The sequence below is a fragment of the Apteryx mantelli genome, chromosome 1, assembly GCF_036417845.1.
Source record: "Apteryx mantelli isolate bAptMan1 chromosome 1, bAptMan1.hap1, whole genome shotgun sequence".
Classification (NCBI taxonomy): Eukaryota; Metazoa; Chordata; class Aves; order Apterygiformes; family Apterygidae; genus Apteryx; species Apteryx mantelli.
Window position 1 is genome coordinate 207,986,075 of NC_089978.1, and position 15,858 is coordinate 208,001,932.

Genomic DNA, 15,858 nt, shown 5'->3' on the forward strand with positions numbered 1-15,858 from the left:
GGAAACTGTTGCCCTCGGTTTCACTGCAGAATAGGCGTACATAGGCAATTGCAAGCAACATACACTTTCCTTAACTCACAACATGAGTAGGCTCTAACCAAGCCTACAACTGTGTGCTAAATTCAATCTTCAGGTTCATTTACCTTTAGCCTTAGTGTTCTGACCATCTGCAATCCAGCAAGCGGGTACCAGTGTGCTGGTGCTTTCAGATATATGGATACTGGTCCTTCTGGAGCAGGATTGAGAACAGCTATTTTTATAGTAACATAGACTGCCAAACAGTTTTGGACTTCCAATCCAATGATGAAGGGCTCCTAAAATCTTTGCTATTCTTAGAAGCAACCTTCCAGCTTACAAAGGTGGTGGATGAGCTGAATTCAGAATCCTGCTCTACGAGACCTAGGTGACCCCTGGTGAAACTGATGGGGATCAATTTAACACAGATGAAACAAAATAAGAAACAGTCAGTAGTGAGCCTCAGCACCTCGCTGCCACAGGACGTTGTGCAAGCTGACAGTATCAGCTGGTTCAGAAGGGATTAGACAGATTCAGGGACAAAAGGTCCATTAAAAGGTCCAGGTGAATATACCCTCTATGATATCTATCACAGCAAATACAACAGTTGCGAACGCTGGGGGAGTACCAGGGGAAGGAACTGCACAAACTGGCCAGGCTTGCACATGCTCCCCAAGGAGCATTTCTCCTGTCGCAAAGGAGTGATAAACTACTGGTCTGAGCCAGTAGGGCATTTCTTACATTTTATATTCTTTATCTAGAACTGTATTTTATTCCCAAATTGCTGTATGAATATTCAGTTATTAATCTGTCCTAGATTCATGCGAGCTAATTAGCTCAAAGCAACACAATAAAGCAAGAGGCAAAATTTCTTTATCCCTGCCTCTGATTCTTGCTCTTAATTTACTGGTGTCTTACTGTAAAGTCTGTCCCGCTACATAGCTCATGACCAGTCTCCCAAACCAAGCACATCCTCCTTGCTGTCTGTTGCGCTAATACATATTGTAAAATCCTACATTACAGCCATTTATGTTACAATGTAAAATCCTAAAGGAACCAAATGAACAAATCTTGTATGGGGTATAGAATAAGATGGAGATAGTGAAAATTAAATGCCAATGAAATAATGTACAAAGGGCAACACGAGAACATCCCAGCTACAATTTTAAAAAATATTCAGGATCAGTCATGCTAGTTCTTTCACACTGTAGCTATTATGGCAATTTCAAACTTTCTTAAATTTTGGAAATTGAAAAGTGTAACTTCTTCTGTCCCTCTTGCACTTCCTCTTCCCCCACAAATTAGAAAGTAAGTCAGCATGCTAACTTTTACATATAAAATAAAATGAAACAGATCATTGTTTTTAAGCATTTGCCCTGAGGCCACCCCATAACAGTGTTTCTAAAGCAGTCCTACCTTTGTTTTCCAACTTGAGTTCCTCTGCTAGCAAGCTGTCTTGTCTGTTGCCAAGCACAAATGCCAGGAATGAGAGGATCAGGGCATCCAAGATTCCAATAATAGCCAGGATATATGCCCAGCGGACTGAACAAGCCCCCAGCGTGTACTTGTCTGTCTTTTCACCACACATCCGTTTTACCTCATCTGAATCCCAGCCATCAGGAAAAATCATACAACCCAGGACGAGACAGGCAGCTTGGAGAAAAAAAGAAAAGGAGAACAATGGGATAATGAGACCAACTTTCATTTTTTGTCAGAACCTATACATTTATCATTAAAGCAACACACTTTTTCATCCTGAACTTCAAAGCCAGATGACTTAAAAACAAGTCACATAATTATATGCTGTGATTAAATATTCAATATAAAAACTTAAGAAACAGCATCAATTTGGCACCTCTTTTTTTTTTTTTAAAAAGGTATATCCTGAATCCCTGGCCAATTTTTGTACCAGTACAATCACTTTTTCTCAGTGAGATAGATTTCTTCACTGTAATATGAAAGGCTTACACAAAACATTGGCTATTCGGAGGAAACATCTGATTATTGTCAAATGGTCAGTGCAGATAAACAGAAAAATAGGGAAAAAAACCTAACTATCACTCCTGGTAATCTAAGTGCTTGTAACACATATAGGTAATAGCAAGTTTTTTTTTCTGCAAGTTGGCAGTACCCCTTTAGTTGAAATATGTTTTATGCATAAGGTTTGTATTCTTCAAAATCACAAGTAATGACATTGTTCTGCAAGGAAAAATAAGCTGTCAGGATTGCTGCCAACTTCTGATCTGGTTTACTTTAGGAATCAAAACATGACATCTCAAACAGGCAAAAGCATTGATCCTGTTAACACCAACAAAAAAGAAGGTCTGCATGGACCTAGCCAGCATTCAACATCGAAACACCACCTATGGTCGGGGTAGCTGTGCTGAGGGCAGAGGAAAAGGAGGAATGTGCAGGTGCTCACTTACCACGGTGCAGGATACCAGCCTGGGTGACAAAGCTTCCCTGGTAAAAGGCTCAACTTAATTTCTTAGGAGCAGCAATTTGCTTTGAACCTTGGTTTCCAAGAACACCACTCCTGCTGTGGGACAGCAGGTAGTGCCCAGGGCCACTGTGACTCTGGCAGAGCAGACAAAACGGAGTGGCAAGTTTGATTTTTCAGAAGAGATGTGCTCTGTCACCTGGGACGGCATTGACTTCCCACCTCTGAAGAGCAGCCACTGGCCAAGGTGGCTGCCCCAGCTTGGTCCCCTCGCATCCCCGGATGGGGTGGTGTTGGTGGACTGGGCCAGAGCACGCGTAGCTCTGTCAGGGCCCAGCCTGCCCACACCTTAGGCACGTTGCGGCACTTGGACACGCACTAAGAGACCTCCAGCTTTGCCCCACTGTGCTCTGGAGCTTGGTCATGGCCTCTGCCTGTGTGTCCAAAGAGCCTAAAGAGGAGATGTGTTTGGGTGTGAACTACGGACAAATGTCTTGTGGTTATTGTAAAGCAGCCTCTTTGGAAGTTATCTGTCCCTCTTCGAACCGAACTGTGTGCTTTGTGGTGGGAGGTGCGGTGAAAGGAGACCAGCACAAGAGCTTCTGCTCAAGAAAGATGTGCCCAGAGGTGGCAATATTTCACTGCAGAAAAAAGACAAACCCACAAGCAAACCCCTACTCTGAATCTTCGCTAGCATGGGCTCTCCTCACTGAGTCACTAGCTGAGAAAACCTGTGGGCTGGTAAAATATACAGGTGACATCTCACAGGACTGGACTGAGCATAGCTCTAAACATAAAACTCGTGTGGGACCTGGCTTCCCGGTGCCATAGTCCAGCGACTGCAGGGAATTTCCCTGGTTACAGCTGAAGGAGCGTAGCGATGGCCTGCCTTGGTACCTTGCTGGTCATTTTTTACAATGGCTTTCCCTGGAAACCTCATGTAAGCTGGCCCTGCTCTGAGTGCCTGGGTTGGATCAGACAGTCTCCAGAAGTCGTTTCCAACTGAAACTGATTTTTGATTTTATTGTGGAGAGATGGGATGTTTGGAAGAGGGAACAGAGTAGTTGGGTACTCAAGGCACATTTCCTATCAGTGCAACGCATTTGAATAATGCACTGATAGGCTTAGTTCTACAGGCCTTGCTCATGCTGATAGACTCATTAGCTTTACTGAAGCAAATGGCTAAGTGCAGTGCTATCCAGCGTAAAGGCAGAGGGCCATCTTCGGTAAAGGGGCATATGGCATAAAAATTAAATAAAATAAGAAAAATCTAAGAATAAAAATTACATTGAATGGCATATAGGAGAATCAGAAAATCCATATGCTTTCAATAATTGTTTGTATTATGTCTTTTCTAACTTGGAAACAAGCATATTTCCAGCATTAACCCCTCTTTCTCAGTAGGGCTGATGAGATACAGTGGATCCTAAATCATCTGTTTTAAGTCCTAATATTATACTGGTGCACTGTATTCTAAGTTAGCACAGGCGTATATGCTAAGTGAAAAGACTGCAATGTATGACTTTAAACCCTTTAAATGGTTTTTGAACCTCTTCTCTGTTTCGTGACAATAGTTTATACCCAGAGTAACTTGTGCAACTGGCAGCTGCCATGGGTTTTAGGAACTGCAAAAGCTCTTGCTTTCCAGGACCATGTCATTGACACTGCCATTTTACACACCTCTAGTGCCCACAAAGCAAAAACACACCTGCACTGAATTAATCTGATGAAATACTGCAAAAAAGATATGGCAACAGAATTCAGGAATGGTATTTTCCTTTTTACAGCTACAAAAGTCCTGTTGAAAAAACCTTGAGCAAGGATGTGTCTGATGTAGAATAAAGCCTGTACCTAATATACTTGACAAATTCTTCCTGAGCAGTTCATTTGTGTGAAAATATAACAGCTTATAATACTTTCAAGGACAATTAGGCTTAGAATCAAGGACAATTAGATCTAGACTGATGTATTCAGAACATGCTGGTTGGACAAATTATGAGTTGTCTATTGCCTGCCTTAACTTATTTATATAATTTCAAAAGACCCCCCCCAAATATTTTAGAGACAAATTGTACAATAATTTTCTTTCTTGAGACAGTTCCATACACTTCCAGAAAGATTACTTGTCACATTTGACGCCTAAGCATTGCCCTCACAGTTATGAGGGACTTCTTTGAAATAATGTTAAATTTGCGTACTTCTGGTATTCATGAATATGTCAGCATTTACCCAGATAACTTTGACAAATGTTTACTACATAACAGCAAACTACCAAAGCCAGTTTACTTCTGTTAAACTCCCTCAGAATAAGAGGATGCTCAATGCTCAGTTAATAATCAATACACAGAAGTGGGATTTTGGTGTTAATTTTGTAAGAGTAGTTAGCAAATATTGACATCTCTGTGGGCTTTTTATTATATACCACACCAGACATATGTCCTCAGTATTTCCTAAAAAATGACTTAACTTTGTTCTTTTCCACCTAGGTAATTAAAAACATGGGCCCTTATCTCAAGAATTCAGTACACATCTTTCCAGCTAGTTGCTCGGATTTCCAATTAACTGATCTTTCCCAAATCCCGATCCTGCATACTTTGCTATACCTGCTGACCTTACTACTTCCTGGAGTAATTCTGTAGATTATGGTTGGACTACTCTTAGTAATAAGGCACACAGATAAATGTTGGTTGGACTTCACCCCTTCGTGGAAAGATGGACAGCAAAGAGGGACTATTATAATTGTCTGCTTTGCCCATACAGTTCAGACGCTCTCTACTAGATGACTGCTTGGTCAACATCTTCAGATGCAGGAATCATACCATACCTCTAATGGTTAATATAAGTAAGATTAGTTTACTGAAAGTCTTCATTTGCTAAGGGAATATTTTGCACTGAATGCCTTTAAGGACACAGCCTTGCTCAATAAAATGAAACAGGCAATGATTCATTTATCAGCCACAGGACTGAATAAGACAGGTATAAAAGTCCACCTACAGATCTACTTTGTATTGCTAGAAATTTTTACATTTTAATCCTTCTAAAGAGGATTAGAAGATTTTCGCTAGGAGAAAATTACTTTCAATTTTATACAAATTTGAAAAATGGAAACCATCTTTTGTTGCAATTTCAGTTAAACTGCTAAGAGATGATTTTATAACACAGGCACAGGTCCCATCCCCTACTTTGTCTAAACTTCCACTGTCTTTAATAGCAGTGTGACTGAAATGGAAATGCCAGACTGAAGGATATGGTGCTACTATTTCACTACTATAGAGTTCTAACAAATTCAGAAACTTTCAGGTTCTGAAAGCTCATCTATTGAATGAAAGGCCTTAAATCAACAGTTCCTACAGACTTTCTGATTCAAGTAATGAAAAAGTTAAATCTATATTAGTTTAAGACAGCCTTTACTGTGTGAGCTGAATACATTTAATTAGTCCTGTCTTCCTTAGCCTGCAGACAGACTGGTCTAGTACCTCTGCAGCTAATCAGAGCTTTTGTAAGAAGCAACAGGGAGAAATTGATGGAAGACTGGCTAGTGCCACTGACGATGTTCAGAGCTATTTGTGCTACTGTAAAGGTTATAAGAATCATATCCACATCGTTTTCCCTTTGCTTGAGAAAGTTATTAGCAGGAATATTGTCTTTGTAACTATGCCCCTGGACCTCCTGCTGTCCTTTCTCTATTTTTCTTGCCAGACATAAGCTAGCAAATTGTTTCTCCTACAGATCAGAGCTTGGCGAAACTTTTCAAGCTTTAAAAAAAGTAATTAATAAATATTACTTAAACATGCCTGATATATGTTGATGTCTCCTTTAGAAAGCTTTTTCCTCAAACGAGTGGCTAACAGAAGCTGTCACATGATTTTCCTTTAGGGCTCTGAGTGACAAGACAAATCATTCATATTAAGAGAGAGAGCCCAAGATTTTACCTCATGGGGGTGGAAAGATGCGTATATGACACTTTCAGAGATTGAAAACAGACACTGAATTGTTGCTGGCACTGACAGGCTTGCCACTCTGACCAAGCTAATATTATCACAGCCTGTACTCTGTGCATGAGCTCAAACTGTAATTAGCAAGCAGCTAGTTCAAGATCATATGGTTGTGCCAAATGTGGTGACAGATTAATTTTATGGAATGAGGTTCTATTTATAAAACACCTGACTGTTATACAGGAAACTGGTATTGAGAAATTTCCACTGGCAAGACTCCTATCTCATCTTCATTCTTTTCCTGACAACACCCCCAATTTACTTGCATGCAAAGTGTGATGATGGCAAACTTCCTGATAAAAGAGTAAAACAAAATGGAATGGTAAATACACTGACAACTGTTTTCCTTCCATATCCACACATGCCAGAGACTCATTGTTTCCAAAAACTGAGAGGGTCTTCCTTTTCAGAACTGTTTCTGAATGGTACTAACAAAAACATTGGATGAGACCTGTTAAACTCCATTAGAATGAACAGAATTTTTGCCAGCTGTGTTGGTGGAGCTAGCTTCTAGGGTGAGGTGAAACGAAAGGTGAGGACTCAGTCAGGGAGACAGTAACTATAAAGACATTCTTTGGAACTGCAGTCTTTTGGGACCTTATAGTTGGGAATGAAAGAAAGGGTGAGGGTAAAATGTGTCTTATTAACCCGGCCAAATACAGCCCTGACTGAACACAGAGGCTGCACAGCCATGCAGCTGTGATTGTCTTGAGTCATTTGGACTGTGCTAATGATTTGCATTAAAATTCTCTGCGTGTACATTTGTGTTTCGGCTTGGAGCAAATGTGCAATTTTGAAGCAAATTCCCTAATTCTCTCCCTTTATTGATTCCATTCACACAAATGGTTTTGATGTGTGTAAACTAGAGTCTTTTTGGAGGAAAGTAGCCTAGAAGAAGTTCCTCTCCAAAAGTACTTCAACGCTAAATGGGACATTAAACTCTAAACCAATGTGTGGGCTTCACCACCACACCACATGTGACTAGAGAAAGCAATTGAACGAGGCGGAGCCTTTATAATACCCGAAACGTTTTTTGTGTAATATAAAGAGACAAACACCATGTAAGCCTTTCAATTTGTTCATTTTTTTGAAGAGTGCCAGATCCAGTCTTCAGCTTTGGAGAGGTTCTTCAGAGAGGTGCCTTCTGGGTCCCCAAGAAGATGACACTGCTTGTTAATTTGTGCCATGAGCAGACTGAAAGTTTCCTTGGCAGCAGGATAAGTTGGTGGGGGCTCACAAGAGTTCACTAACCTCGTGATTGCTGTTGGGTGTGAGAGAACCAGTGAGCAACACTGCATGAAATTCAAGGTGAGGGCAGCGTTTGTGGAGAGCTGGAACAATCATCACACTTCAGGCATAGCACAGAAGACCTGTGCCTATTATGGAGCCCTGAGTGGGAGCAGACTACCAAGCTTATCTGGACTTCTGTGCCCTGGGTTCCCATGGAGGAGAAGGGAGAGGAGAGCATGCCCCAGGGACTAGCTCCAGTGGCAGTGATGCATCACCGTCCTCTAAGCGAGATGGACAGAAGGTGACCTCCCTAGAGAGGTCCAAACATGGACAGCCCCCCAGATGAAGGAGGAAAGGTGTGTGGGTGAACTGTCCTTCAGAAAGCTTCAAACCACATGTATAGTGGGGATGTCTTCTCCAGGAGACAAGACTAAATCTAATACAGAGTAAAACTCTAGAACCACATGTAACAGGGATGTAAGAGGCTTTAAGAAAAGTACAAACTGCTTTGCTCTACTGATTCTCCTTTTGCATCACATTACTTGGTAATGTAGACAAGGCTGAACTCCATAAGATTAAGACCATTTATAGACAGTACTAAAAGGAAGAAAAAGGAAGAGAACTTCACACTGCATTCTTGTGATAATATAAAAGACCAAACTTAAATTATGTCCACCTGACTTATTAGGGCACTGGCTTTTTGATGCCAAATTGGTAAGAGGATTGAGAGATGTATATATTTTCCATGCCATTTTCAATACCCAGGAAAAGAAGAAAGGAAAGCCAAATGTTCAGAGATTGGACAGAAAAGAAAAAGAACTTAATAATATTGTGGAAAGCCATAGTGAGGTAGGCGTTACAGTTAGGGAGAAAAGGCACTTCAATACCTGGATGAGCTGACAAAGACAACTGAGATATTTTGATGCCAGCTGAATGAGCTTGGACAACAAAATAGAAGAATTTGATCAGCTGTTGCAGGATGTGAAGTTGGATTAAAAAAGAAATATGTCTGACCGGGCACCATTCCTGAAGACAAGCAGTAAAGGTCATGAGTTGTTCAGAAGGGCGGAAACGGCAGGAAGGGTGGTAAAGTAATGTTATACATGAGGAATGTGTTAACCTGTAAATACGTAAGAAGGAATAGCAAAGGTAGTGCAGTCTATTCAGTTAAAATCACTTTGGAGATGACCTGTAAGAGAAATTTTACTGTGCCAAGAGGGTCTGTTTTAGACCTGAAGTACTGGATTCATGTACAGATAGAGATTTCTTTGATATTATAGAGACAGAAATTCTACTGGGGTTATGTCATAATGGGAGCATTTAACTTTCAAGTTTTGATCATTAGCCATGATAATTAAGCTTGAGATGCATGCAGATCTATGAATAATTTAGTTAGTATAACAGCTAGCTTAGTTTGAGCATAAATATAATAGAAGAATAGCATAGATTGCATGAGTGTACGGCAGGTGAATCCCAGGTTGTTTCCCAATGACTTCATGTGAAAGATCATAACTTACAGTGTTCCAACCACAGTTATATGTAATAGATATTTGTAGTGCCTTGTCCAGACAAAATATGGAAACTTGGGGCTATTAGTGGATGCAGGCCTAATCGCCATGTGGGCAAAAATTCCCTAGAAATGTTGTGACAACTGATTGCTAACAGCTATAGCAGAGGCAGATGACTAACTGATGAAAACTGGGTAAATTAAAATTATATAAGGCAAATGATAAAAACAGTTCTTTACAATGGAGCAGGTATGGGAGGTGGTATTGCAAAAAGCCCATAGGAAGGTACATGGCAAAAGTTAAATTTACACTATATCACCCCTTGTAGCATCCATTGACCTTGGGACCTAATCATTATATTTCTTCTAATTTTTCAGTTTGAAGTGTCTATACTAACATGAGGGCTGCGTCACAGCCAGCAGAGGAGTGTTTTTATGGCAACAGAGGTGTGTGTTACGGGCCCTGAGTCTTGCCTGAGGGTGCGGAGGTGCTTGGCAGTGCCCTGCTTGCTGGTGCGGAGCTGGTTGCAGGGCTGAGCGAGACCAGCCTGGCACTATCTCTTCCACGCTGCCTCATGGGAGTTGTCTCTGGAGTGAACTAGCCCCAGAAATGGCATTTCAGCTTGGTGGCCTCTAGCTAGTTCATGCCCAAAGAGATCCCAGGAATGAAAAAGGTGCTTGCAAATGCGTGTGATCAGAGGACCGTGATCTGGGAGTCAACCGTCATGAAACTAGGTTATTTGACAATTTGGGATATGAAAAAGCCTCTATTCTCATACGCTAGAGTATCCTGGAAAAGAACAGTGTAAGTACTGAAGGTGCTAGCTGTTTATATTGCTCCTTTGTTTTTTGTTAGATCGCAGCTGTGTTATGCAATTTTGGCTTGGCTTTCCTTCGTAACAAAAGTTACTGTTGTGTTTATTTTGAATGCTGTCACACTGGGTTGTTGCAACTTTCTAATTTAATGTTAACTTCTTTATTGTAGAACCTGGTCTTTATCCAATCACATATTGAATTGTACTAGATTTAATGAATAAACTCAATATAAACACAGTGTAGGCTACAGAAGACTGGAGAATAGGTACTGTTATGAATGGCATAATTGAGACATTTCTTGATATTTATACAGCTGATGTTTCTTCACAAGTTACTGGTCCAAGTAGTGAAGCTATTTTAGACTTGGTTTTGGTAAAGAGGAGGAAGAGCTGAAAATAATCTTGCCTTCATTGACCATGAGTCAATTCAATTTAAATAAAATGAGAAGATGAATGAAAATATGCCTGAAACTGGATTTAAAAAATACATATTTCAGACAGACAAACTCTGATAAGCTAAAGAAACTAGTTAGCAAGTCAACTGGACTGAAGAGGTCCATACATAATATTGGGGAAAGCCTTGAATTTCTTTCAGCCAAAGATGCAAATTTTCTGAAACATCTTGAGAAGAGGAATAAAATTTCAGGGATACTTTCAGCTCTGTAACAAGTAACAGTCAAACTCTGTCTGCCCTCATTATCCATGGTCCCCCCAAAAAGCCAGGCAAAAAAAGGAAACAAGAAAAGATACTGGATTCAAGGACAGAGCTTAAAAATGACAGGGAAAGGCACTAGTTAGCAAGAAAGACACCTTTTGGAGGTTAGAAGGTAGAGACCTAAAAGGTAGCTTGTCAAAAGTCAAGCTGTGCTAAATCTTTCAAGAGGAATTGATACAAAAAGCAAAATAGTCTTTAATTATATTAAAGAACAAGAAAAGCAAAAATGGGGCTGTTATGTGGTGAGGCTGTGGCCAAGAACTAATTCTTTGCCTGATTTTTCAGTGAGAAGGAAGACACAAAACATGAGGGCAAAGCCATGACAGCTAATGGGCAGGAGCATGCAGAAATGGAAACTACTGCCTCAGAGCTCATACCAAAACTAAAAAGATTGTAATGAGCTCAAGCTGGAGGAATAGGTAATCTTCAACTCCAAATACTGAAATAATTAACACTTGCAAATTGCAAAAGCTGTCAATTAGCGAGTCTTTTTTAACAAATCTATTGGCAAGATACTGGAGAACAGCAAATGTGTTACTTAAATTTTAGAAAAACAAAATAAAATGGTGAATTGAAAAATAATTGGGGCAAACACTTGCTCATTAGTTTGATCTTAGAACAATTATTGAGGGAAAGAACAATTAAAGACACAGAGGTAAATGCAGAGTGGGAAGACATTTACATGGATTTATTTGATAGCTTTCTTGGATAAAGTCACTGCTTTCTGGCTAAGCAGCACGCACTCAAAAAAGCATTGGATACAGTGTCATATATAAACTTGCATATTAATCTGGAGAAGACAGAGATTAATACAAGAATTTTAAAGTGGCTGTGATACTTCTTCATCGGGAACTGACATTTGGTGCTTGAAGAGAAAGGATAGGGCTTGTGGGAGAATACATGTCAAGCATCTCAAGGATCAGTCTGGGGCCCAATCATTTAGTATTTTCATTAGGAGCTTCAGCAAAAGTAGGCATTTGGCAGTGAAGTCCACTGATGGGAGGCATTGTCAATGCAGAATACTATTGGGATATCATAAAGGATGTACAGGATGACCTTGTAAATTGGAGAACTAGGTCTGTGATAAAATGTAGCACTGCAAATGTAATTGTGCAAAGGGCAAAGTCAACCACTTCTGCGTTTATTTTCTGCTATGAAGTGGGACCAAGATAAAAATGATAAAGACGAGAAAAAATGTACATTGATCAGTCATTGGAGGACTGTGAGTCACCAGTAAGATGCACCCATGGAAAAGGTAAACATGAGTACCAGGTAATGTTTTTTTTTCAGCACAGTGCAAGCATTAAAGCCATCAGGTGCTGGTGGGACCTGTACTGTAGTCTGTTCTGTGTGCAGTTCTGGTCACAAATATTTAAGAAAGATGAATTCAGCTGGAAGAGGTGCCAGAGAGTGCTAGCAATATTTCTGGGAGCAAAAAAGGCCCACATTCAAAAGGAGCCCAGTAAGACAAAGGCTTGGGTTGGGGGTAGAATAAGATTGTTCTTTATACATATATCAGGACAGTAAACTTCAGAGAGAGGCAAAAGCTATTTAAGTTAAAGGGCAAATGCTGGCACTAAAATAAATTAGTATTAACTACCTACAAATAAATTTAGGCTGCAAATTAGAAGGTTTCTAATTATTAGAAGAGTGATGTTTGGAACAACCTTTTAATCAGAGCAAGATTATTTTAAGACATCACTTGGTACTTTACAAAAGACACTACATGATGCTGTAATGGGCCATGATTAGGAGATTGAATTTGATGATTTGGTAGGTTTCCTCCAGGCCTATGTTCTTATGACATGAGGTAGCTGGGAGAGAAACACATTTGAAATTAAGAAAGAAGAAGAATATCTAATAGAGACAGCAGCCAAAGAGTTAGCAGCTATGTGGAATTATAAAAAGACAAGATCAAAACCAATGTGGTCTATATCAAACTGAGTAAAAAATACAGTAGAATGGAGGAGGTGGGAGGCAAAGAAGGAGGTGATTATTGGACTCTCTCACTGTGGTCTTTATAGAAATTTGTCCTTCCCCTTCATTAATGAAGATGTGCAAAGGTGATGACAAAGAAAGAGGGGAGGCATAAAGTTATTTGCTTTATGTCCAGGTCCTCATCCAAGGCTGTCCTCAATTCCCTGCCAAACATCAAGCAGCTACGAAAGCCTGGCTTTAAACTTGGGAAGTGCATGCCTCCCACCTGTTTCTGAAGCCACTGCAATTGCAAGCAAATTTGTAAGCAAATGCTGGTGAGTGGAGGAGTCTGGGAATGCACTGACCACCATTTTCGAGATAAACATGGCAAAGTTCTGCAGGCTTCTGAGGTGCAAGCAAGATGCAGGAAGAAAGAGAAATTCACACAAGAAAAAGGAATTTACACAACTAAGTCTGTAATAGAGTCCGTAATAAATGTCACTATTTCAGCCTTTTGCTCCTCTGAAAACTAGCAACTTTCCAGCCAGTAACTATTTACTTGCTAAAATAGGGAGAAAACCTCTAAAAAACCCATGCACTGTTGCCTGGAAAACAGGATTGTATGCCTTGCGGTGCTGGTGCACTGGAGAACTTTGTGACTGGTCTGTATGAATTCAAGAGAATGGATCCCAGAGAGGGAGGAGTTATTTAAATCAAAGGGCCGCCTTGTCACCAGGACACCTGGATGTAAACTGTCCAGGAATACATTCAGGTTGTAAAGTAGAAGGCAGTTTCTAATCATCACAGGAGAGGTTCTGGCACAAACTCTCAATAGCTGTAGCCAGGCCAAAAACTTTTAAGCTGTACAAGCTGATGCTGTTAAATAGTTATTAAAGATGGCATTTTATCAGTATATTAACAAATTATTAGGATCTCTTTCTCTGTGAAGGCTAGATTGAGCTACCTTGGACCTTTATGTTGCCTTTAAGACCTTTAAGGTCTACGGTTCTCAGTCTTGCACTCTGTATCTTCAGGTATCAGAAAACTGGATCTTTATCTTTACTTTTCTCAGCTGATGGAGCAGTAGCTGCAGAACTGGACACAAAGAGCTGTCAAGCAATGGAAACAGCAGCCATTCGAAGCTTAGGGCAGGAGCAGTGCTGAAGCAGGCTCCAGGTCTGAACACTGTGAGCACTGTGCTGAAAGGCTTCAGATTTATTTTTCTTTGACCATCAGTTTTGCAAAACTGTCTACCTGGATAAATCCTAGCCTGTATTGTAGTCAGCAGAGCCCCTTTCTGACTTTCTTTCCTCCTATGGTTGCATCCTCTCAAACCAGCTAGGCTTAGGCTGCACCTCAGTAGTTCACAACTGACAAGGCTTCCTGACATTGTTACCCAACTCCAGCTGCACTACATAACCCTGCAGTGCAGGGGGTTGCCTGTGTCTTACTGCTACGTGTCTTGGAGCATGCTAACAGCAATGGCACATTAGCAGTGCATTAAACAATCAGCGCACATAGACTGCCGCTTCAGAGAAATGCATGGTATGACATCCTAGTCATGTTCACTGTTTCATTTGCATTGCCACTTACGGGTATTTGACAGTCATGATTGAAAACAGGGTAACTCACCCATCCAGTACATGAAATAGCATGGGTCAGTGGTCAATAACTGAGTGAGTGATTTCAAAATAGCTACCAAGAATTCAACCAATTGTTATCTGATCTCCATTTAGCTGACTGTCATTCCATGAAAGAAATATGAATAACAAAAACGCTTGCAAGGGGAAATGAAATAAAAGGAGAGATAGGGGAAAAAGTTTCTTAAATGTGCTGAGCCCCTCCTCCTTCTTTAATGGGCTCTCCTGTGGCACTCCCACAGACTGCTGACTTGCCATATTACACAGCAGATGGAAGAGGAGTGAAACGCATACAGCTACAAGCATCTGCTGGACAGATGTCTGCTTCTGGTCTTGGTACCTGGACAGCAGGAGAAATCTCTCTTATGGAAACTGGGAGAGAGATTCAAGAAGTTGTTTGGGGGTAGGTAAGATAGCCACTGGCAAGATATCTCTGCAGTAGGCCAAGACGTGGCTCCATGGGTCACTGCTACTTTCTCTGCCAAAGGCAAGGCTATGATTCCCAGAATATAATGCATCATGATAAGAAAATGTGATTTAATGTTGAAATGAGAAGTGTTTTAAGATCTACAGTTTACAGGAATCCCCTGTTTGTGGGCATGATAGTAACCTTCCCTTTGCACTCATTGCAATCAATTGTATTTCCTGCGTACCTTTATGGACAAAGTAAAGTTTCTGAGGAAGCGATTGAAGGCAAGTAGAAAGATCATGTGATGCACAAGGAAATATTCTGTCATGAACAAGGAGAAAAGAAATAACTGAGTGCACAGGAAAAGGGAGAAGGCTTTTATCCCTCTTTTCTTTTGTAAAGCAGTAATATTTTGCTAGAAATTACTTGCACTTGACTGAATGTTATGCTTCCCTTGACAAATGGGAACTGTACTCACCTAAGTGCTGTACTCTGAGATATTGGCTTATCCCCAAATTATTAAAATCTCTTCAGGATTCACCTGTTTCCTCAGGACTGTGGGATCCCTGCAATATACTCTGCCAGAACAGAGATTCAGGCAGGAGGAATCTTTCTTTGTGGAAAGATCTAGCTAAAAACTGATTTGCATTCTCCTTTTTAAAATCAGCTGCCTTCCCCAAAGGTAGTCTGCTCCCTTTTCCCTGTCTCCTCTGAATGACGGGACCCACAGCCATACCTCAGAGCTGGGGAATTTTGTGGAGCAGGAAAAGAAGTGACAGAGAGTTTGAAGTACCTTTACATGGCAGGCAGGTGGGAGTAGATAATGCAAAGCTGAAGGCCTGCAGAGGGGAGGAGAGAGGCAGCTGGAAGAGATAGCAATAAGTGGCAGTCTCATCTGAAAAGAGAGGAAATGGGAGCAGAAGGAAGCAGCCTGGTTCTTGAGCTGGAAGTGTTAAGGTTTAATTAAAGTCATTACAATCATTCAAATCAGTACTACCTGATATTCCAAATAGACTTGCTGAGATGCAAGACAAGTTCAGAACGGATGATAAAGGCACTGATTTTTGTATAGTTCCTTACAGTGCCCCTGAGGCACACATATATGTCTTTATGCTTGCACAGCTTGCCATGTGCTATTCTTTACTTATCTCTGCCATCACTCTTCCTGATCTCCT

The 15,858-nt window shown here is 40.7% G+C and overlaps 1 protein-coding gene across 1 annotated transcript in view; it reads right to left on the reverse strand.

The window, feature by feature from the left end:
- LHFPL3 (LHFPL tetraspan subfamily member 3) overlaps positions 1-15,858 on the reverse strand; it is a 286,215-nt gene that overhangs the window by 88,319 nt on the left and 182,038 nt on the right. The window contains exon 2 of the mRNA XM_013944341.2: positions 1,432-1,668. Within this exon, the coding sequence (XP_013799795.2) occupies positions 1,432-1,668 (237 nt within the window). The remainder of the gene's footprint in view (positions 1-1,431; positions 1,669-15,858) is intronic.